This window comes from Oncorhynchus nerka, linkage group LG28 (genome assembly GCF_034236695.1).
Source record: "Oncorhynchus nerka isolate Pitt River linkage group LG28, Oner_Uvic_2.0, whole genome shotgun sequence".
In the NCBI taxonomy this organism is placed as follows: Eukaryota; Metazoa; Chordata; class Actinopteri; order Salmoniformes; family Salmonidae; genus Oncorhynchus; species Oncorhynchus nerka.
In genome coordinates, this window is record NC_088423.1 from 61167778 (window position 1) to 61190459 (window position 22682).

Below are 22682 nucleotides of genomic sequence, written 5' to 3' on the forward strand. Positions count from 1 at the left end.
ATACATAAAAATATATAAATGAGTGATGGCCGAACGGCATAGGCAAGATGCAGTAGATGGTATAGCATACAGTATATACATATGAGATGAGTAATGTAGGGTATGTAAACATTATATAAAGTGGCTAGTGATAAATTGATTACAACAATTTTTCCATTATTAAACTGTCTCTGTACTGACGTTTTGTCTGTTTGATTGCCTTACGGAGGGAATAATTAAAATGTTTGTATTCAACCATGATTAAATGCGGTGGTTTGCACTTTCAGTTTAGCGCGAATGCTGCCATCTATCCATGGTTTCTGGTTTGGGTAGGTTATAATTAGAGGTTGACTGATTATGATTTTTCAACACCGATACCAATTATGGGAGGACCAAAAAAGCCGATACCGATTAATCGGCCTTTTTAAAAAAAATTATTTTTTATTTTTTAAATTTTATTTATTTTATTTAAAAAATATATTTTTTAATATTTTTTTCTTTTTTTTGTGTGTGTAATTTTTAAAAATGTGTAATAATGACAATTACAACAATAGTGAATGAACACTTATTTTAACTTAATATAATACATCAATAAAATCCATTTTGCCTCAAATAAATAATGAAATATGTTCAATTTGGTTTAAATAATGCAAAAACAAAGTGTTGGAGAAGAAAGTAAAAGTGCAAAATGTGCCATGTAAGAAAGCTAACGTTTAAGTTCCTTGCTCAGAACATGAGAACATATGAAAGCTGGTGGTTCCTTTTAACATGAGTCTTCAATATTCCCAGGTAAGAAGTTTTAGGTTGTAGTTATTATAGGAATTGTAGGACTATTTCCCTCTATCATTTGTATTTCATTAACCTTTGACTATTGGATGTTCTTATAGGCACTTTAGTATTACCAGTGTAACAGTATAGCTTCCGTCCCTCTCCTCGCTCCTCCCTGGGCTCGAACCAGAAACAACGACAACAGCCACCCTCGAAGCATCGTTACCCATGCAGAGCAAGGGAAACAACCACAGGCTCAGAGCGAGTGACATTTGAAACGCTATTAGCGCGCGCTAACTAGCCAGCCATTTCACTTTGGTTACACCAGCCTCATCTCGGGAGTTGATAGGCTTGAAGTCATAAACAGCGCAACGCTTGACGCACAACGAAGAGCTGCTGGCAAAACGCACGAGAGTGCTGTTTGAATGAATGTTTACGCGCCTGCTTCTGCCTACCACCGCTCAGTCAGATACTTAGATACTTGTATGCTCAGTCAGATTATATGCAACGCAGGACACGCTAGATAATATCTAGTAATATCATCAACCATGTGTAGTTAACTAGTGATTATATTTGATTGTTTTTTATAATATAAGTTTAATGCTAGCTAGCAACTTACCTTGGCTTACTGCATTTTTCGTAACAGGCAGTCTCCTTGTGGAGTGCAACAAGAGGCAGGTTGTTATTGCGTTGGACTAGTTAACTGTAAGGTTGCAAGATTGGATCCCCCGAGCTGACAAGGTGAATCTCTCGTTCTCCCCCTGAAGGAGGCAGTTAACCCACCGTTCCTAGGCCGTCATTGAAAATAAGAATGTGTTTTTAACTGTCTTGCCTAGTTAAATAAAGATTAAATAAAGGTGTTAATTTTTGTTTTACAGTTTTCCGATTGTTATGAACTTGAAATCAGCCCTAATTAATCGTCCATTCCGATTTAATCGGTCAACCTCTAGTTATAATAGTAATTGATTGAGACAGGTATGTCCACCCCTTCTATAAGATAATGGCGGTCCGCAAATGCTAGAGGTCCACCTACTGTACTGGATGGAGTGTGTAGTCAATCATCCATCCCTGTCCAACCTCAATAACCCTAAACATCAATCTATCCCTCTTCCACATGCTGGTACTTAGAACAATACATCAACACATGCTTCACTGTTTCATCAACCATACACTCCAGTGGGTCCACCGCAAAGTGCAGTATGTCATTATGACACTCACCTGTAACGATCAATGAGAAAATATTTTAAATAGACAAGATGGCGGTGTACACGATGTTGGATTACTTCATGAAGGAAAACATGGATTTATTTTAATAACGGAGCATTTTCTAAATTCAAACTACCGACCTGCAACTGGACACTGACTTTTTAGAAGATACAGTGCATTGGAAAAGAATTCAGACCCCTTGACTTTTTCCACATTTTGTTAACAGCCTTTTTCTAAAATGTATTTGTTTTCCCCCCTCAATCTACACACAATGTCCCATAATGACAAGGCAAAAACAGGTTAAATTTACGTAAGTATTTAGACCCTTTACTCAGTACTTTGTTGAAGCACATTTGGCAGCGATTACAGCCTGGAGTCATCTTGGGTATGACGCTACTTGCTTGGCACACTTGTATTTAAGGTTTTTCTCCAGTTCTTCTCTGCAGATCCTCACAAGCTCTGTCAGGTTGGATGGGAAGTGTCACTGCACAGCTATTTTCAGGTCTCTCCAGAGATGTTTGATCGGGTTAAAGTCCGGGCTCTGGCTGGGCCACACACTCCTGCATTGTCTTGGCTGTGTGCTTAGGGTCGTTGTCCTGTTGGAAGGTGAAGCTTCGCTCCAGTCTGAGGTCCTGAGCACTCTGGAGCAGGTTTTCATCAAGAATCCTGACTAGTCTCCTAGTCCCTGCTGCTGAAAAACATCCCCACAGCATGATGGTGTAAGGTTTCCTCCAGACGTGTCGCTTGGCATTCAGGCCAAAGTTTTCAATTTTGATTTTATCAGACTAGAGATTCCTGTTTCTCATGGTCTTAGGTGCCTTTTGGCAAACTCCAAGTGGGCTGTCACCTGCTTTTTACTGAGGAATGACTTCCGTCTGGCCACCCTACCATAAACGCCTGATTAGTGGAGTGCTGCAGAGATGGTTGTCCTTCTGGAAGGTTTTCTAATCACCACAGAGGAACTCTGGATCTCTGTCAGTGACCATCGGGTTCTCGGCCACCTCCCTGACCAAGGCCCTTCTCCCTCGATTGCTCAGTTTGACTGGTCAGCCAGCTCTAGGAAGAGTCTCGGGGGTTTCAAACTTCTTCCATTTAAGAATGATGGAGGCCACTGTGTTCTTGTGGACCTTCAATGCTACAGAAATGTTTTGGTACCCGTCCCGAAATCGGTGCCTCAATCCTATCTCAGAGCTCAACGGACAATTCCTTCAACGTCATTGCTTGGTTTTTGCTCTGACATGCACTGTGGGACTATATATGTATATATATATGAGGTGACTTTTCTTTCCTCAGTGGGTCATTAAGAGGCCAAACTCATATAAATATAATGACTAGAACTCATACTAGTTCTGTACCCAGAATTCATTCAAGTGTGATTATGGATGGCCAAAATCTGCTAAGGTTACCTTTCACACGCTGTTGTTGGTGCTGAGTATGGATGACTTTCGGCTTAACCAGTAGTTACATCCGCTGATGTTGTGACACTCAGGAGAAAAAATAAGTTACACCCAATATGCTTACTGGCAATCGATGTTCTACTGTGATGGAACTGTCTCCTGCTGCCTTTCACTGTGAGATTGAACGTACACACACACTCCCATGCATGCTCGCCAGCAAAGGAGGTACTGAAACTTGGGCATAAGCAACATGAGTTTTCTTAAAGCTTTGTATGGCTTCTTCACCATTGTTGAGTAACAATCCTATGTTTACAAATGAGGGGACTGTTCCCAATAGTTCTCAGAACAGGCTTTGAATAAAGTGGGTTAAAGGGCATATTCCTAATTTCATACCTCAGAATGTCTGCTCCCCCTAGCCATGGAAATAAATTAATGTCATCTATTTATGACCAAAGGATATTTTTAAGTAAGGTTTTTGAATTAGGCTTCTTCAGGAATCAATAGGTGTATATCACGAATAAAAAAATATAAAATGGATATAGCAAATGCAGATATCCCATTTAAAAATATATATTTTATAATTTATTGGGAATGTCTCCTATGATTTTAAATTCCACCAGTCTTTGAGTACAGTAGCACCCATTTGCTGGACATAGGTTCCTGATAAGCTCTACAGAACATTGGACTTGTATTGAGCAAGGGAGGGAGGTTACTTTAGGTCAGTGGCCCACAGCCCAAAGATCCTCATTCACCCAGTCAACTCAAGCTTTCAAACCAGCTGCAGCTTTCCTGTCCTCTAAAGTGGAAATTGTTAGCCTAGGACACAGTACATTTAAATAGGCAAAAAGTCTTGAAAAGAACAATCCTTTCTTTAGTTTTTCACCAACAGCAGCCCAGGCACTTGTTTTGCCATAACTAAGAAATGGTTCTGGAGAATTGTAGGTCTAATCTCTTACATTCATAGATGGTACTATGGATACAACTGACAGTCCACGATATCAAAAATATAGTTTTAAACGGATTTTGAAGCTTGTTTACAAACAATGGACTAAGTATAGCCTATTTTATTTGGGGTGGTCAATAGTGATGCAGGTAAAATAGTTACATATCACAATATTATATTGATAATTTGACTCCCAGGAATCGATTTGTAAAAAGCAGGGGTGTAATGTACTTAATTAAAAATACTTTAAAGTACTACTTCAGTAGTTTTTGTTACTTTACTATTTATATTTAACAACTTTTACTTCACTGCATTCCTAAAGAAAATAATGTACCTTTTACGCCATAGATTTTTCCCTGACACCCAAAAGTACTCGTTACATTTTGAATGCTTAGCAGGTCAGGAAAATGGCCTAATTCACACTTATCAAGAGAACATCCCTGGTCATCCATACTGCCTCTGATCTGGAGGACTCACTAATCACAAATGCTTGGTTTGTATGTAATATCCTAGTGTTGGAGTGTGCTGTCTGGTTTGCTTAATATAAGGAATTTGAAATGATTTATAGTTTTGATGCTTAAGTATATTTTAGCAAGTACATTTACTTTTGATGCTTAAGTATATTTAAAACCAAATACTTTTACTCAAGTAGCATTTTACTGGTTGTCTTTTACTGATTTTGAGTGATTTTTCTATTAAGGTATCTTTCTTTTATTCAAGTATGACATTTGGGTACTTTTTCTACCACTGGTGCTAAGTAGCGTTAGCTAATGTTAGTTGGCTGTACCTGCACATTAACACTGGTAGTTTTCATCCTATAGCTTGTTACCCATCTTCCTTTTTAAATAGTAAGCCAACACATTTTCAGAGCTTTTACTTCCATGACTGATCAAAATACATTTTATTTTGCTCTGTCTTGTTTCTCAGCAGCAGACATATAGTGAGCAATATGTTTGGAACATCAAATTGCAATTAAATCGCAGTATCTAGAATTATGAGAATTGAAATACATATTGCATCGGCTCAAAGTGTCATTATTATATCGTAAGGTCCCTGGCAATTCCTAGCCCTAGTTATCTTGGTAAGACGGTTGTACTAAGCTCATGCGGAGTCTAGAATCAATGAATTTTGAACAACTGTGTGATTCTCATGAAACCAGCTTTAACCATGGCTTAGCAAATTGAGTTAGAAAACCATGATGCATCTGCAACGGTGAACTATAATTCTGAAGACTAAGATGCCTAGTTTATGGCACTGTCTTTATTATAATGAAACAAATGTCACCCCAAAGTCTCATTAACAAAATTAGTCCGTATTAAATCTTTAGGTCATTTTTTAAATATAATTTTACTTTAGAAAAACCTAACTTATTTGAATAAAACACTGTTGCTGTAGTTGGTCCATAAATTGTTTACATTGAACTATAATATTTATTACTTATACACCTGTGGACAGGTTTGTCAATTAACATAACACTTTTTGAAGTTGCTGTACAAACTCAGTTTTTCAATACTTTTTTATTCACCAATGATGCATCAGCCATTGGAGTAGTCCTTAGTTGAGCACAAATTTCTTCACTTATGTTTTCAGAATAGGATATTTTTCAAAAAAATAACCTTCTCATTACCGAAATGACTAAAGTTCAAATTGGGAAAAACTTAGAGAACCACCTTACCGAGATGGCGGCATGACACTTTAGTGATGCTGACTCATAATGGCGGTCTGCCCGCAACAAGGAGTCACTAGAGCGCGATGGGACAAGGACATCCCAGTGGGCCTAACCGGGACGTCGCTGGGACAATTGTGCGCCGCCTCGCGGATCTCCAGGCTGCGACACAGCCCGGGATTGAACCCAGGTCTCTAGAGACACCTCTAGTACTGCGATGCATTGCCTTACATTCACTTATGTTAAAGCTTTGACCCTACTTTACATCATCTGAGGTTTTTGTGTTGTGCCTGCCATTGGTTGAGACATGCTCTTGAATACAAGGTGGCTGTCATTTCAATTATAGAAACATAATTCATAGAATGGACCTATTCCTTCAGACCACTGCAATTTAGCTGGTACACATTAACATTTTTAATGAAATGTAAGTCAAATGGTTGCACTGTGGAGCCCTGAAATGTGTCAACATGCATAGGTTATTCTCATTGAGCGTGGCAACGTACTGTTAACGTTTTATCCACTATCTGTCCATCGCTGTTGTAGTCTGGGAAGACAATGTTCCCAAACTGGAGATGTAAACTAGTTTCTGGCTGTGCCTCACAAAAGCACAGTTTCAAATGTGCCAATTACAATTAGAATTTTTACGGAGTAGCCTGAAATATTTTTCTGCTCGGATTTACTTGAGGCATAGTCCTACAATAGCTTATAGGCCCAGTATATTTTTATTTTGTACATTTTTTTTAATGTATTAATTTTGGTTCAGTGCGGACAGACCTGAGGTCCCCATACCGAACGGTTCAGTACAAATGGTGTACTATTACACCATAACTTGTGATTTGTTAGTTCTCTGTTCACTAGCCTACTTTAGACTTTGAAACGGCTGCTTTTTTGTATTGTGTTTGTGAGAAGTGGCTGGTTAGACACACTCCAAGATGAAAATATTTGAGCAGCACAAGGCCCTATTGGGATTTCAGAACCATGCAAATGACCAATAGTTACCTCGTCTGTGTTCCTGTTTTCACTCTGCCTTTCCTCCATCTCTCTGTTTCTCTCTGTCTCCCACAGGATATTGGCTAGCAGAATCTCAAGATATGCTTGAGTCATAAAACTTCCACGAGACCGAGGACAGAGGGATTTATTTTTTTGAGTGGAACACAAACAGGCCTGTCCTTAAAGCTGTTCGCCTGTCAATGCCGGGGAAGCAGCCACATTGAATGAGGTTTCAGTCTCACATGAGCAAGATGGACAGATCATAACAAGACATTACTTCAAAGGTATGTTGAACACCAGATGTCCAGTTTAACTGACTCTCTGGTCAATCTCTTAAACACTCTGACAAGTTACTGACATGCAATACACTTGTGCCGCTCAAACGAATAACAGGACTATGCTAAGTAAGTCTGTTTCTTTAATTTTGTACATTTTTATTATGCCTACATTTGCCAAAATGGTTGAATTGAGTCAATGAAGATGGGGCAGATGGCATTTTACATCATAGGAATTTAGCAGACGCTCTTATTCAGAGATTTACAGGAGCAATTAGAGTTAAGTGCCTTACTCAAAGGCATATTGACCGATTTTGGGCCTAATCGGCTCGGGGATTCAAACCAGTGACTTTTCGGTTACTTGCACAATGCTCTTAATCTAGGCCATCTGCCGCCCTGCATTTTTCTTAATTGTTCACGTTTGATGCAGGACAAATACTGGTGTTTTGTTGCAGGTACAGCCAAGTAGGTGCAAAAATAAAATTGTGCCATTGTCAAAATTGTACGCTATCTCAAACAGTATCCTTATAAGTACCTATCGATCCCCTCTCTCCCATCATTCGTTTTGAGGCTATACAGTTTGTTTAAACTTACGTTGTTTACAAACATTGGAGTAAAGCAGGCTTATTTTGGGTTCTGATGGGGACAGTTGGACTAAGCTCATGAGGCATTTTAAGTTTGTTCTTGAAAGAATCAATGGGTCTCAATCAATCGTTCCACAAATAGAGTACTATTCGAATCCCATATCCCAAAAAGACTAACTTAAAGTGCTAAAATTGTCATATTTTTTTCCCGACTTCTATGAAGATTTCAACCCACTAAACCAGAATTCCCCCCCCCCCCCCCCAAAGTGACCACTTTTTCCCAGAACTGTTAAATATCGGCTTCAAATTAAGATTCAAAGATGTCTGCAGAAAGAATGGGGTGTCAACTATGACATGTTGTGTTTGAAAACATCTAATTTGGTTATTAAACTACAGTAGTGGATTTACACCTGGTAACAGAATTGTGTTAATGGAATTTCATCATGGGTCCCTGCATAATTATGGATATGAATGTCATTCTCTTCATGGTGATGTATCCTAAATAGGTAGACAAAGGTTGAAATATTTGGTTATTATTCTACACTGGCTTTTATTTTTAATGAGCTCCACCACCAAACAAGACCAAATTTGGTTGCTTCGGACCGGACTATAGCTCAGAGTATATTCAAGTAAAGTATACTACACTACATTATAGTGTACTCAACAGGGGTGTGTTAATGCAGAATTTAGCATTTTTTTAGACTTTTTGTTTTTGCCACATAAGAAATATCTTGAAGCATTTTGTAAACGCAGATCTAAAATGCTGTATATTGTCAGCACACATTTTGTACGTCAGTTGCACTTCTCCAATTGGATGAGAATTCACACACGGGCATTTTATCAGCAGACCATGCTCTGACTAATGTGTAACTACTTTTCTCAGTGTAACCTACTTTTCTCTGGTAATATGCAAGATTAACTTCAAGCTAAAATTAGGAAATGTAGCTGGCTACATTCTTTTTATGATAAACATTATAAATATGATGGCGATGCATCGTTTTTGCCAAAAATACCTTTTTCCATTTTAAGCTCATTTTAAATGTGGCTGCTATAAATATAATTGCACTTTGGTTGCCATTCTCATGAAAAGGAAGCTATTTTCTGCCGAATGTGTTGCGCTAATGTATTTTCTTTGAAGGAAAACTATATTCTAACACCCCTGATCACTCTATTGAAGCAGGAAATACACTGACTTTCAATATAAAACAAACGTGAATTGTTTTTTATTTTTTTTCAAGGTCTGTTTTGAAAAAAATGCAGATTTCTGATCTGCTCAACTCTAGTGTGCTCTACTGTGTACTAAACTACTCCATTCTATTGTACAAGGACTGTTCTGATCTATACTCTATTATACAGTAAAGAAAAGTAGTAAAGTACTATACTCTTACTGTGCTGTACTGTCTAAACTTTCGAAACCTAGACGTCTATGATTGGTTCAGATTTGGACCGGACCAAATCTGAACCAATCGTGGACGTCTAGGTTTGGACCAATTTTAGGACCAAAAAACGTTTGTGGACGTTGAAATTAAGGCCAGGTGACAGACCGACAATTTCAACTACAATACATTCAGAAAGTATTCATACACCTTGACTTTTTCCAAATGTTGTTACAGCCTGAATTTAAAATGTATTAAATTGAGATTTTGTCACTGGCTTACACACAACACTCCAGAATGTCAAAGTGGAATTATGTTTTTAGACATTTTTACAAATGAATGAAGAGCTAAAATGTCTTCAGTCAGGTGCTCAAGTCGCATGGACTCTCTCTGTGTGCAATAAGTGTTTAAAATTATTTTTGAATGACTACCTCATCTTTGTACCTCATACATTAAATTATCTGTAAGATCCTTCAGTAGATCAGTGAATTTCTAACAGAGTCAACCACAAAGACCAGAGGTTTCTTAATGCTTCGCGAAGAAGGGCACCTATTGGTAGATGGGTAAAAATGTAAAAAGCAGACATTGAATATTCGTTTGGGTATGGTGAAGTTAATCATTCCACTTTGGATGGTATATCAATATACCCTGTCACTACAAAGATACTTTCTAACTCCAATGCCAGAGAGGAAGGAAACCGCTCAGGGATTTCACCGTGAGTCCATGGTGACTTTAAAACAGTGTAGAGTTTAAAGGCTTTGAGAGTAGAAATCTGATCGTCAGCTTTGTACTTACACCACAATACTAACCTAAACGACAGAGTGACAACAAGGAAGCCTATACCGAATGAAGGGTGAAAACCGCAGCCCTGGTCCCAGCAATCTTGCCACCTCGTCAATTTCGAATAGGCTATTTTTGCACAAGAAATAGGTTAAAAATACTAGAGCTTCTTAAGTGGCCAATTTTTATATATTAGGCTAGCTGTCTTTTTGGGCTAATGCAGCCACTAGTGTAGAAGTATTTGGGTTGAAATATAGGAGAGTGGACACGTACTTGACTAGAGCTACGTTTTGCATAACTTTTAGGAGCATTTTGTGTAAGTGGTGTGGTGGCAGGTAGCCGAGCGGTTAGTTGGGCCAGTAACTGAAAGGCTGCTGGTTCGAATCCCTGAGCCTACAAGGTGAAAACCTGTCTGTGCCTTTGAGCCCTTGATAAGAGCATCTGCTAAATGACAAATGTGAGCCGGATGATTTTCAAGCAGTGTAAAGTGTATTTCCAGTCGATGTTGGAGTCTAAACTGTAGCCTGTTATATTTAGGAAGTTAAAGACGACTGCGCCGTGCTTCCCCGCCCCATATAATAACCTAGTCTACAGGCTATTTAATTGAGATCACACGTATAGGGGCACTTGATATTTCACGTTTTCTACGTGATCACATCTTTATGGCGTTAAAGTTCAGTCTATTGGCTCTCGTGTTATAGTATGATATTATTGTATTAACCCCAGGTGCAGATTTGATTTTGTAATGACAAGCTGCTGTGCAGAAGATGTCCACACTGGCTGGGACTGATATCACATGTTTGTCACGGTAAGAGCCCCATGTTGTTTTAGTCGTGCTCTGACTGGGTACTTGTCCTTAACTCCCATTCATCAGCTGGGTTCTCAGTCGACCCCACTTGTCATTGCACTGACATTGTAGGGCACCCCACATAGTACACTACAGAATGAAAAATAATGTAGTGACAATTTTAGATATCTATTCTTTAAAAAAAAAAATATTTGAACTGGCTTAGTCATGAAAATATTAAATGTTTAAAGAAATTAATTTGCTTAGTATTACTTTTTTACCCTGTCATAATCCAAACCCATCTGTTTCAGGGATGTGAAGTATTATATTGTTTGTTTTCAACCTCCTAGAACCAACCGTGTAACAGGAAGACGTTGCTATTTGTATACATTGTCATAGAACATCGCGTTACCAGCCGATCGGCAGTAAAACATCTACTTTTTATAGCTTTAGGTTGTTAAATTATAATTGTATTCTTTTACTACTACAGATAGGCCTATCATTGACATTTAGGACTGTTTTCAGGGTTAATTGTTGCATGTAGTTAGCACATTTAGGCCTAAATGTGAACGTCTCACAATCTTGTGACTTTTTAGAAAGGTGATGTGGTCATGTATGATTTCAAAAGTAAAGCCACAGCAAGTGACCGTAAAGTGGTCTTTTTAAAAAAATTTTTTTTAACCTTTTATTTTACTAGGCAAGTCAGTTAAGAACAAATTCTTATTTTCAATGACAGTGGGTTAACTGCCTGTTCAGGGGCAGAACGACAGATTTGTACCTTGTCAGCTCGGGGATTTGAACTTGCAACCTTTCGGTTACTAGTCCAACGCTCTAACCACTAGGCTACCCTGCCGTCTAACATCTCAATATGTAGGTTTTCCGCCCACTCTGCCTATAGTGGGTGAAATGTTTTCTTTATGCTATAAAATACATTTTACTTATTCTTGTTCTGAATTGTTCAGTGGGGTCTTTATCTAAAACATAATTTAACATTATTTCTAATACATCCAATAATAAGCACCGGACTCTGTTGATATAGCTTTTGAGGATTTGACATTTTTGTGGTTGTCTTCAAAGTTGTTTCCGCAGGTCGCAAAAAGCTAAATTAGCATGACACAAGCAGAATTAAATGTAAAAGGATTTGAAAACTAAAAGCTTGGTATACGCTCAGTGCTCGGTTGACATTTCAGAGATGCGCTTGCTTTTGTAAGAAATCTTTAAAAAAAATTGAATTCATATGAAAAGCGTATATTAAAATCTAAAAGATATTACATGACGTGTCTGAAAATCGATATCCATATAACCTCTATTGTTATGTCCTGCGGATCCGAGAAGAAAGATAATGAGTTCAACAGGCATGTGAGCCTGTCAGGTTGCCTTAGTTATTGCACGGAATCTAGCCTTGCTGAGGGGGGAGGGGCTCCTTTTTATTTAGTCACCCTTATTCTGACCATCCTACAAGGGTAAACACGCCAATACATTTTGAACAGATTATGATAGGGACATGCGGTTTGGACCATTGGTTTTCTTACAGGATTATCTACACCAGCAATTCTCAACTGGAGGTTTTGAATGGGTCGTGGGTAAAATAAAATAATACTCCAGCCTGAACTTAAACCAGGTATGTAGAATGATAAAGTATGGACTCGGGTCACTCTTGGATAAGATACATGACACATTTAAATGTTTTAATAATTTAATCTTTGAACAATTGTTCTTCAATCACATTATTTTCAATATAGTGCTATTAGCAGTGCTATTTTTGGAAGATTGTGGTCTTAAACCAGTGAGCTCATCAAGAATATGGAAAAATTGTATCATCCACAATGAGAGGTGGAAAGGATGTTCCCTTGTCATATAATTGCTACATTTACTATCAATATAGCATTAAAAAAAAAAGTTTTCCACAATGTATTTTGGCACAAAAAAAGTGTTGTGAATATTGGGTCACGACTGAGACAACCTGGTTCAATTTGGGTCCTGAGGCAAAACCCAGTTGAGAACCACTGATCTACACAATTACCATGGTTATTTTACCCATTGGTCAAAAAATGCATTTTTGATTGGACACCCTGCAATGTGTGTTTCTGTATCGCAGGTGAAGTGTTCGACGGGGCCCCAGAGCTGCAACTGGACTGCCTCTGCAGTGGTGACAACCACAGCATTGCAGAAATGAAGCATGAGGGAAACCTCCTCCCCCTGGAACCACCCCACCATGCAGGGTTTTCCAGTCCCCCCCAGAAAGGGCCTTCCTCACTAGCTGAGAAGAGCAGCCTGCTGCTCATGGAGCCCAGCAACATCAAGGCTGACCCTGCCGGCGACATGCCTGCCAACACAGGTGCGCATGTTTTTGTATTTATTTAACCTTTATTTATCCACAAAGTCCCATTGAGGTCAAGATATATATTTTGTGAGGGAGATCTGGCACCTGTGTGTCCAGTGATGTCCTCAAACCAGTCGGACTGGTCCAAGCGTCAGGCTAATCCGTTTGTTTTCCAGATTTCCACCATTCTAATGTCCATTGCTTGTGTTTCTTGGCCCAAGCGAGTCTCTTCTTCTTACTGGTGTCCTTTTGTAGTGGTTTCTTTGCAGCAATTTGACCATGAAGGCCTGATTCACGCAGTCTCCTCTGAACAGTTGATGTTGAGATGTCTGTTACTTGAACTCTGAAGCATTTATTTGGACTGCAATTTCTGAGGCTAGTAACTCCAATGAATTATCCTCTGCAGCAGAGGTAATTCTGCGTCTTCCTTTCCTCATGAGAGCCAGTTTCATCATAGTGCTTGATGGTTTTTGCAACTGCACTTGAAGAAACTTTCAAAGTTCTTGAATTTTTTTGTATTGACTGACCTTCATGTCTTAATTATCTGAGAGTGTCAACATAATGGCAACTGAGATCCTTTATAGCGAAGATCCACCCCCTAGTCGACATGACAAACCACAGGTCGTAGGAAAACTGCACAAAGGAAGATTTTACTTTAGATAGGAGTATCCCATAGCCAGACAGCATTAGCTATAAATTATTGTTCAGTTTGGTCTCCTAAACAAAGTTCTTATCTAGTTCTTGGTACCACTTAGGACCAAAACATTACCTCATCCAATGGCATATATCAATTGTCAATTAAGTATATCTCAAGTATACCCCCTCCTGGACAAGATCAGAGAAGACAGTGAGCGTCCTAGGCCATATACTAAATCAAGATAAGGCAACCTCAGAGGGGACATGTAATAGTTAGACACATTCCCATATGATGACAAACCTGACCTCTCCCCTCTCTGGGGCCCAAGTAACTTTTACCACATAAGCATACTTATGAAAATTGATAAAACCTCTATTTATCAATGTTACCTAAAGGATTCTGATTCTGCCACAATAAGACCTGGGGGTAAATTGTATGTAATTTGGTTTTGGAGTAATGAAGTTTATGCACAACTTTGTATCAACTGATATCTGGCATTGATGGAACGAGTGAATTTGAGTGAGTTTCTCCCCATAGATCATCTGAAATTTCAATATTTAACTCTTTCAGTTTTTTTTTCTTTTTTGCCCCAAGTCTCCTTGAGATGACCAGTAAAGGCCTGTGTGTAGTTGGAGAAAAAGGAGACAAAATGAGATTTGGTGTTTTGAATTGGGAGGGCGCTGTAGCAAATCATAAAATAAATGTTTGACAGGGAGGGTGTCAGCATTTTTACTTTCCACTTTTCTATCGTGTCTGTCTTGTAAGTAATGGAAAAAAAAGATGAATGGGGGTGTGAATGTATTCTTTAATTGGACGCATTATGCTAATTGCTTATCTATGTAGAAGTCTTCAATTGTGGCCAGTCCCTTCTCCCTCCATTCAAGAAATACCTTATCAGACCGCGATGGAACAAAATAATGATTTAAAAGCACATTGGGGTGTATACAGAGGTATCAGGCACCTTGCAAACATGCTTAATCTGGTTGAACTTTCTTTAAGAATTTCTCAAAGAAAAGTTGTCCGTTTGTTTGGGCACTCTGCTTTGGAGAAAAGCAAGGCTGGAAGAGAGGAATTTGTGACAGACTTGAGTTGCATATTTAGCCACAGGGGGGAACAGTGTCCAACTTATCAGGGAAACCCAGTTGCTGGTATGTTAATGCCCTGGCATTTGCAGCCCAGTAATAATGCTTAAATATGGGTAGGCCTAAGCCGCAACTTTCCTTGGGCTTTTGCAAGTGGGCCTTTATGAATACGGTGGTTTTTGTAACCCCAGACAAATGACAAGGTTGTTGAGTCCAAAGTATTAAAAAGAAAAATTTGAAGATTCTGGAAATGATTAAGGAACCTGGGAAGAGAAACCCCATCATGGAAAGAAGCAATATATTCCTGCTCTGTTTTTTGTTGTAGCTTTGCAACCAGCTCACTGTAGTTAAGATGAGCTTTGGATTTCTAGGTATTTTTAGTGCCAGGTAAGTTAAGTGGTCATGCACCATTTTAAATTGGTATCCTCTCTAGTTCACTTGTTGTAAAATTATCTGAGATGCACATGAGATCCCTTTTCCCTCAATTTATTGAATATCCAGATCGTTTGCCAAATGAATTTATTATAAGTCTAGTGGGTTAGGGACAGAGGCTACTGGGTCCAAGATGTATAAAAGTCGCCTCAAGTCCTCAACTGGCAGCTTTATTAAATATTAGCTGCAAAACACCAGTCTCAAGGTCAACAGTGAAGAGGCGACTCCGGGATGCTGGCCTAGGCAGAGTTGCAAAGAAAAGGCCATATCTGGCTGGCCGTGACCGGGAGGTCCATAGGGCGACGCACAATTGGCGCGGCGTCGTCCGGGTTAGGGAGGGTTTGGCCGGCAGGGATATCCTTGTCTCATCGCGCACTAGCGACACCTGTGGTGGGCCGGGCGTAGTGCACGCTGACCAAGTCGCCAGGTGTACGGTGTTTCCTCCAACACATTGGTGCGGCTGGCTTCCGGGTTAGATGTGTGTTGTGTCAAGAAGCAGTGCGGCTTGGTTGGGTTGTGTTTCGGGGGACGCATGGCTCTTGGCCTTCGCCTCTCCCGAGTCCGTGCGGGAGTTGCAGCGATGAGACAAGACTGTAACTACTACCAATTGGATACCACGAAGTTGGGGAGAAAAAAGGGGTTAAATAAAACATAGAGGAGATCTGAAGGAGTGCTTCTACTCCATGCACACTAGCGCCCCCTCAATACTTAGAATTTTATATATTTCCACAGAGGGCCAGCCGGTGAAGAGGAAGAAGGGTCCAGCCCCCAAGATGCTGGGGAACGAGGTGTGCAGCGTGTGCGGGGACAAGGCCTCGGGCTTCCACTACAACGTGCTGAGCTGCGAGGGCTGCAAGGGCTTCTTCCGCCGCAGCGTCATCAAGAGCGCCCAGTACTCGTGCAAGAACAACGGCCGTTGTGAGATGGACATGTACATGCGCCGCAAGTGCCAGCAGTGCCGGCTGCGCAAGTGCCGCGAGGCGGGCATGCTGGAGCAATGTGAGTTGTCTGTTTGAGCTACAGTTCCCTGTGGCAGCCATGTTTTTAAATATTTTTTATATACACCTTTATCTTAAAAAACACCTGTGCTTTTTAAATTTTTATTTTATTTTTTTACACCTTATATGTAGGGGTTGTGCTAAAAAAATGTAGAAGATGCACTAATATTAAATGTAGAGATACTGGTTGGAGATGGCTTGGCAAGAGCTCTATAAAAAGCTGTAGTACGTCATTGAAATTGACCTCCCAAACTATGGTAGTATATCTTTTTCCTACTTGTCATAACTGTTCTGATTTTGTGTGTTCCTGGCGTTCCCAGGCGTTCTCTCAGAGGAGCAGATCCGAGGGAAGAAAATGAAGAAGAACGAGGAAGAGACTGCACGCACGTCTGCCGTGGTGACCCCCACCCCGGTGCCGGAGGTGGTCCCGCTGGAGCCCGAGCAGCTGGAGATGATCGAGAAGCTGGTGGCCATGCAGAAGCAGTGCAACAAGCGCTCGTTCATCGACCGGCCCAAAGTCACGGTGATTGTCTCTGAGTGTCCCAATTCTTTTGATGCCACAGGGCAAACTACTAATATATGGCATGCTAGATATCTTAAACAGTTTTGCTTGATTGACAGTTGCACTAATGTAGGGATTGGTTTGAAATCTTCATCTTGATATGGAGGTGGAATGCAACATTTCTGCATTCCACAACACCTCCGCTTGTTCAAAGACATGTTAGCCAAGAATACTGCACAAAATATTGTTGCTGTTGAATTTTGGGCAAATTAACTGTCATCTAGCCAATTTCTGGTAGTTCTGCATGGCTGAGCACATGGTGAAATCTCTGCATTGTATTAGGTGTTAAACATTTTTATTGAATAATTCATTAATCTATTGACATCTTTGTCTCCCATCTAATTTCCAGCCGTGGCCCCAGAGTCAGGACCCCCAGAACAGGGAGGTACGGCAGCAGCGCTTTGCCCACTTCACCGAGCTGGCAATCATGTCGGTCCAGGAGATAGTGGACTTTGCCAAGCAGTTGCCTGGCTTCCTAGAGCTCACCAGAGAGGACCAGATTGCCCTGCTGAAGACCTCAACCATTGAGGTGAGTCATGGTTTTTCTAGTGTATTACTTATCTCCTCACCATTTAACTTCTTTCCTCTCATATTCTCAGACAGATTTGTTAAAGTGGTAAATACAGTAATAACAAATGCCGGCTTGATATTGTCTTTTGCCTATTTTAAACACTTTCGCCTATTTAAAAAAACAACACTTCTAGTCAAGACCACTGAGGGGGGGGAGAATCATGTCTGGCTCTATATCATTATGTTGGTTTTCAGGATCACATGTCTCAATATGTCAAGTAGATGATCTACTTTGCAGGATGTCTCTCACTTGATCCCCAGTCACTGATGTGCCTTGTTTTTCTGCAGATCATGCTGCTGGAAACATCGCGGAGATATAACCCTGCCATTGAGAGCATCACGTTCCTGAAGGACTTCAGTTATAACAAGGAGGATTTTGCCAAAGCAGGTACAGCATCACTTTCCTTTTTGTCTGAGATGTTCATGATCCTCATTCAAACGGCAATCAGTCAAAAACAAGCTGCTCGCCTTCAACCACCTCCTGTTCTGTACCCCATACTCCAGGGTCTCCCACCATTTTTTTCCTCATGACCCCCTTTTTAACATTAAAAAAAGTAATTTGTTGTTTTTGAAGCTCATTTCCTGCAATTCCATGTAGTTATTAACACGATTCATGACATCTTTTAGGTAGGCTATTTGAACTCTGAAGCATTTATTTGGACTGCAATTTCTGAGGCTGGTTACTCCAATGAACTTATCCTCTGCAGCAGAGGTAACTGGGTCTTCCTTTCCTGTGGAGGTCCTCATGAGAGCCGGTTTCATCATGGTGCTTGATGGTTTTTGCGACTGTGCTTGAAGAAACTTTAAAAGTTCTTGAAATGTTCTGCATTGACTGACCTTCATGTCTTAAAGTAATGATGGACTGTCGTTTCTCTGTGCCTATTGGAGCTGTTCTTGCCATAATATGGACTTTACCAAATATGGCATCTTCTGTATACCACCCCTACCTTGTCACAACACTGCTGATTGGCTCAAATGCATTAAGGAAGGAAATTCCTCAAATTACTGCAACTTAACAAGGCGCACCTGTTAATTGAAATGCATTCCAGGTGACTACCTCATGAAGCTGGTTGAGAGAATGCCAAGAGTGTGCAAAGCTGTCATCAAGGCAAAGGGTGGCTACATTGACGATTTTATTTTATTTTTTCCGCATACTACATGAGTCCATGTGTGTTATTTCATAGTTTTGATGTCTACACTATTATTCTACAATGTAGAAAATACTGAAAAACCCTGGAATAAGTAGGTGTCAACTTTTTACTGGTACTTTGTGTGTTTTATACATGCATGCATACAGTACACAGGCTGGAGGTGTATTTACATAAAAATCACACACACACACACACACACACACACACACACACACACACACACACCCCCCTGAAGTCAAGGAAGGTCCCGCACCCACTCAAGGGAACTTTGGTGCAACCCCTGCCATACTCTGTGGAGACATTGACCTCTTACCCTTAACCCATATTTATTTCCCTCTCTCGCTCTCATCCCCCTCAGGGCTGCAGTTGGAGTTTATCAACCCCATCTTTGAGTTCTCAAAGGGCATGAATGACCTGCATCTGGACGAGGCGGAGTACGCTCTGCTCATCGCCATCAACATCTTCTCTGCAGGTCAGAGGTCAAGTGGTATGCTAGTGTGGAACAGAGCTCATATGCAAGGTACCTTTATTACGAAGGTCTGGACATCGGCGTAATCATTTTGGGACGATACCAATATGAAATATTTCCTTTGCGATATCGATTTTTAAGCTATTATCGGCCTATACCAATATGGTCACTGATATATATTGTGCATCCCTAGTAATCATATGCGGAAGCTTCCAAAAACATTTATGGGAACAGTGCCGTTTTCAAAGATTCTACAGGGTTTGCAGTGAAAATATGAAGTTAAGTAAAGGTGGCTGTAGATATTTTGAAAAACTTTCAGTAAATAGAATGACAGTAAAACAGTTTATCATACGGTACCTTCAGAAAGTATTCCCACCCCTTGACCTATTTAAATTTGTTACAGCTTGAATTCAAAATGGACTGAATAGATTATTTTTCTCACCCATCTACACATAATACTCACATAATGACAGTGAAAAGAAGTTTAGAAATTGTTGCAAATATATTAAATACAGATATCTAATTTACATAAATATTCACACCCCTGTTAGTATCAGCTTCAGCAGCGATTACAGAGTATTTCTGAGTAAGTCTGAGCTTTGCACACCAGTGCAATGTGCAAATATTTGCACATTCTTAAAAAAATTCTTAAAGCGCTGTCAAGTTGGTTGTTGATCATTGCTGGACAGCCATTTTCAAGTTTTGCCATAGATTTTTAAGTCTATTTAAGTCAAATCTGTAACTAGGCCCCTCAGGAATATTCAGTGTTATCTTGGTAAGCAACTCCAGTGTATATTTGGCCTTGTGTGTTTATTGTCCTGCTGAAAGGTGAATTTGTCTCCCACTGTCTGTTGGAAAAAATAGGTTTTCCTCTTGGATTTTTACCTGTGCTTAACTCAAAATTATTATTTTTTTGGCCACAAAATTCCTAGTTCTTGCTGATGACAAGCATACAGTTGAAGTCGGAGGTTTACATACACCGTAGCCAAATACATTCAATCCTAGTAAAAATTCCATGTCTTAGGTCAGTTAGGATCACCAATTTATTTTAAGAATGTGAAATGTCAGAATAATAGGAGAGAATTATATATTTCAGCTTTTATTTCAGTGGGTCAGAACTCACTCAATTAGTATTTGGTAGCATTGCCTTTAAATTGTTCAACTTGGGTCAAATATTTTGGGAAGCCTTCCACAAGCTTCCCACAATAAGTTGGGTGAATTTTGGCCATTCCTCCTGACAGAGCTGGTGTAACTTGGTCAGGTTTGTAGGCCTCCTTGCTGGCACACGCTTTTTCAGTTCTGCCCACAAATGTTCTATAGGATTGAGGTCAGGGCTTTGTGATGGCCACTCCTCCAATATACATTGACTTTGTTGTCCTTAAGCCATTTTGCCAGAACTTTGGAAGTATGCTTGGGATCATTGTCCATTTGGAAGACCCATTAACTTCCTAACTGATATCTTGAGATGTTGCTTCAATATATCCACATAATTGTCTTTCCTCATGATGCCATCTATTTTGTGAAGTGCACCAGTCCCTCCTGAAGCAAAGCACCCCACAACATGATGCGGCCACCCCTGTGCTTCATGGTTGGGATGGTGTTCTTCGACTTGCAAGCCTCCCCCTTTTTCCTCCAAATATGATGGTCATTATGGCCAAACAGTTCGATCTTTGTCCCCATGTGCAGTTGCGAACTGTAGTGTGGCTTTTTTTTTATGGCGGTTTTGGAGCAGTGGCTTATTCCTTGCTGAGCGGCCTTTCAGGTTATGTGGATATAGATACTTTTGTACCTGTTTCCTCCAGCATCTTCACAAGGTCCTTTGCTTCTGTTCTGGGATTGATTTGCACTTTTCGCACCAAAGTACGTTCATCTCCAGGAGACAGAATGCGTCTCCTTCCTTAGCGGTATGACGGCTGCGTGGTCCCATGGTGTTTAAATTTGTGTACTATTGTTTGTACAGATGAATGTGGTACCTTCAGGCCTTTTGGAAATTGCTCCCAAGGATGAACCAGACTTGTGGAGGTCTACGATTTAAAAATAAAAAAAATGTTTAGGTCTTGGCTGATTTGCTTTTCCCATGATGTCAAGCAAAGAGACACTGAGTTTGGATGTATTTCACGGCCCACCTTCACAGGTACACCTCCAATTGACTCAAATGATGTCAATTAGCCTGTCAGAAGCTTCTAAAGCCATGACCTCATTTTCTGGAATGTTCCAAGCTGTTTAAAGGCACAGTCTACTTAGTGTATGTAAACTTCTGACCCGCTGGAATTGTGATACAGTGAATAAGTGAAATAATCTGTATGTAAACAAATTACTTGCACAAAGTAGATGTCCTAACCAACTTGCCAAACTATACAGTTGAAGTTTACATCCACTTAGGTTGGAGTCATTAAAACTCATTTTTCAACCACTTCGCAAATTTCTTGTTAACAAACTAGTTTTGGCAAGTCGGTTAGGACATTTACTTTGTGCATGACACAAGTAACTTTTCCAACAATTGTTTACAGACAGATTATTTTACTTATTTCACAATGTTGTTGATCTCCCTACCATAGCCACTAAACTCTAACGGTTTTAAAGACCCCATTGGCCTCATGGTGAAATCCCTGAGCGGTGTTCTTCCTCTCTGGAAACTGAGTTGGGAAGTATCTTTGTAGTTACAGGGTGTATTGATATACCATCCAAAGTCGAATGAATCATAACTTCAATGTCTGCTTTTGACATTTTTACCCATCTACCAATGGGTGCCCTTCTTTGCGAGTCATTAGAAAACCTCTGGTCTTTGTGGTTGAATCTGTTTTTAAATTCACTGCTCGACTGAAGGATCTTACAATTACAATCTGTATGTGTGGGGTACAGAGACGAGGTAGTCATTAAAAAAATCATGTTAAACTCCATGCAACTTATTATGTGACTTGTTAAGCAATTTTCTTATTTTGGCTTGCCATAAAATGGGTTGAATACTTTTAATTAATCTTTAAGATTTTTAAAAAACATTCCACTTTGACATTATGGGGTATTATGTGTTGGCCAGTGACACAATCTAAATTGAATCTGTTTTAAATTCAGGCTGTAGCACACACTAAAATGTGGAAAAGGTCAAAGGGTGTGAATTACTTCTGAAGGCACTGCATGTGTTTGTTGAGTTCACTATGAATGTGTTTTATTTTCCACCTTGGTGAACTTTCCGTGCCATTCACTCACTTATTTTCACTCGCCTCGCTGGTCCCTTCTGTTTAGAATTCTTCCGCATTTATGCAAAGAGTTATGGGATTTCAAAATATGAATGTCTTGACCTGGGTACTACAGAGACCTTGCCCATATGTAGGAAGTAACATTCAACAGATGTCTATGCATTGTATTGGGTACAAAACGTGAAGCTGTATTCGTATGTCCCCCAGACCGGCCCAATGTGCAGGACCATGAACTGGTGGAGCGACTACAGCAGCCGTATGTGAACGCACTTCGTTCTTACATCATGATAAAGAGACCAAACGTGAGTGCCCTACTTTTATATATGATTTAACTTGCACAAGCCACCATGTGTAGGTTTTGAGGATGTTTCAGTTTTCACATACACACTTGAGTCCGCGTAGAGAGTTGAATTCAATTTTGAAATTCCAGTCGGTACAGAAAATGTATTGAAATTCAGGTCATGAGTAAGGAAAATCCAAATTGAAAGTAAACAGGAAAATGTTGGGTTA

The 22682-nt window shown here is 39.9% G+C and overlaps 1 protein-coding gene across 6 annotated transcripts in view; it reads left to right on the plus strand.

The window, feature by feature from the left end:
* The window catches only part of LOC115113472 (oxysterols receptor LXR-alpha-like), a 32141-nt gene that overhangs the window by 5855 nt on the left and 3604 nt on the right, over positions 1-22682 (plus strand). For 2 of the 6 annotated variants that reach the window (XM_065012970.1, XM_029641156.2), the window contains 8 exons: positions 7025-7233; positions 12850-13089; positions 15958-16224; positions 16544-16752; positions 17135-17314; positions 17644-17743; positions 18865-18993; positions 22380-22474. In XM_065012970.1, coding sequence (XP_064869042.1) covers positions 12924-13089; positions 15958-16224; positions 16544-16752; positions 17135-17314; positions 17644-17743; positions 18865-18993; positions 22380-22474 — 1146 coding nt within the window. In that variant the 5' untranslated portion in view covers positions 7025-7233; positions 12850-12923. Of the gene's footprint in view, positions 1-7024; positions 7234-10690; positions 10773-12849; positions 13090-15957; positions 16225-16543; positions 16753-17134; positions 17315-17643; positions 17744-18864; positions 18994-22379; positions 22475-22682 lie in introns of all 6 variants that reach the window. The other 4 variants (XM_065012969.1, XM_065012972.1, XM_065012971.1 and 1 more) reach the window with 4 other exon arrangements.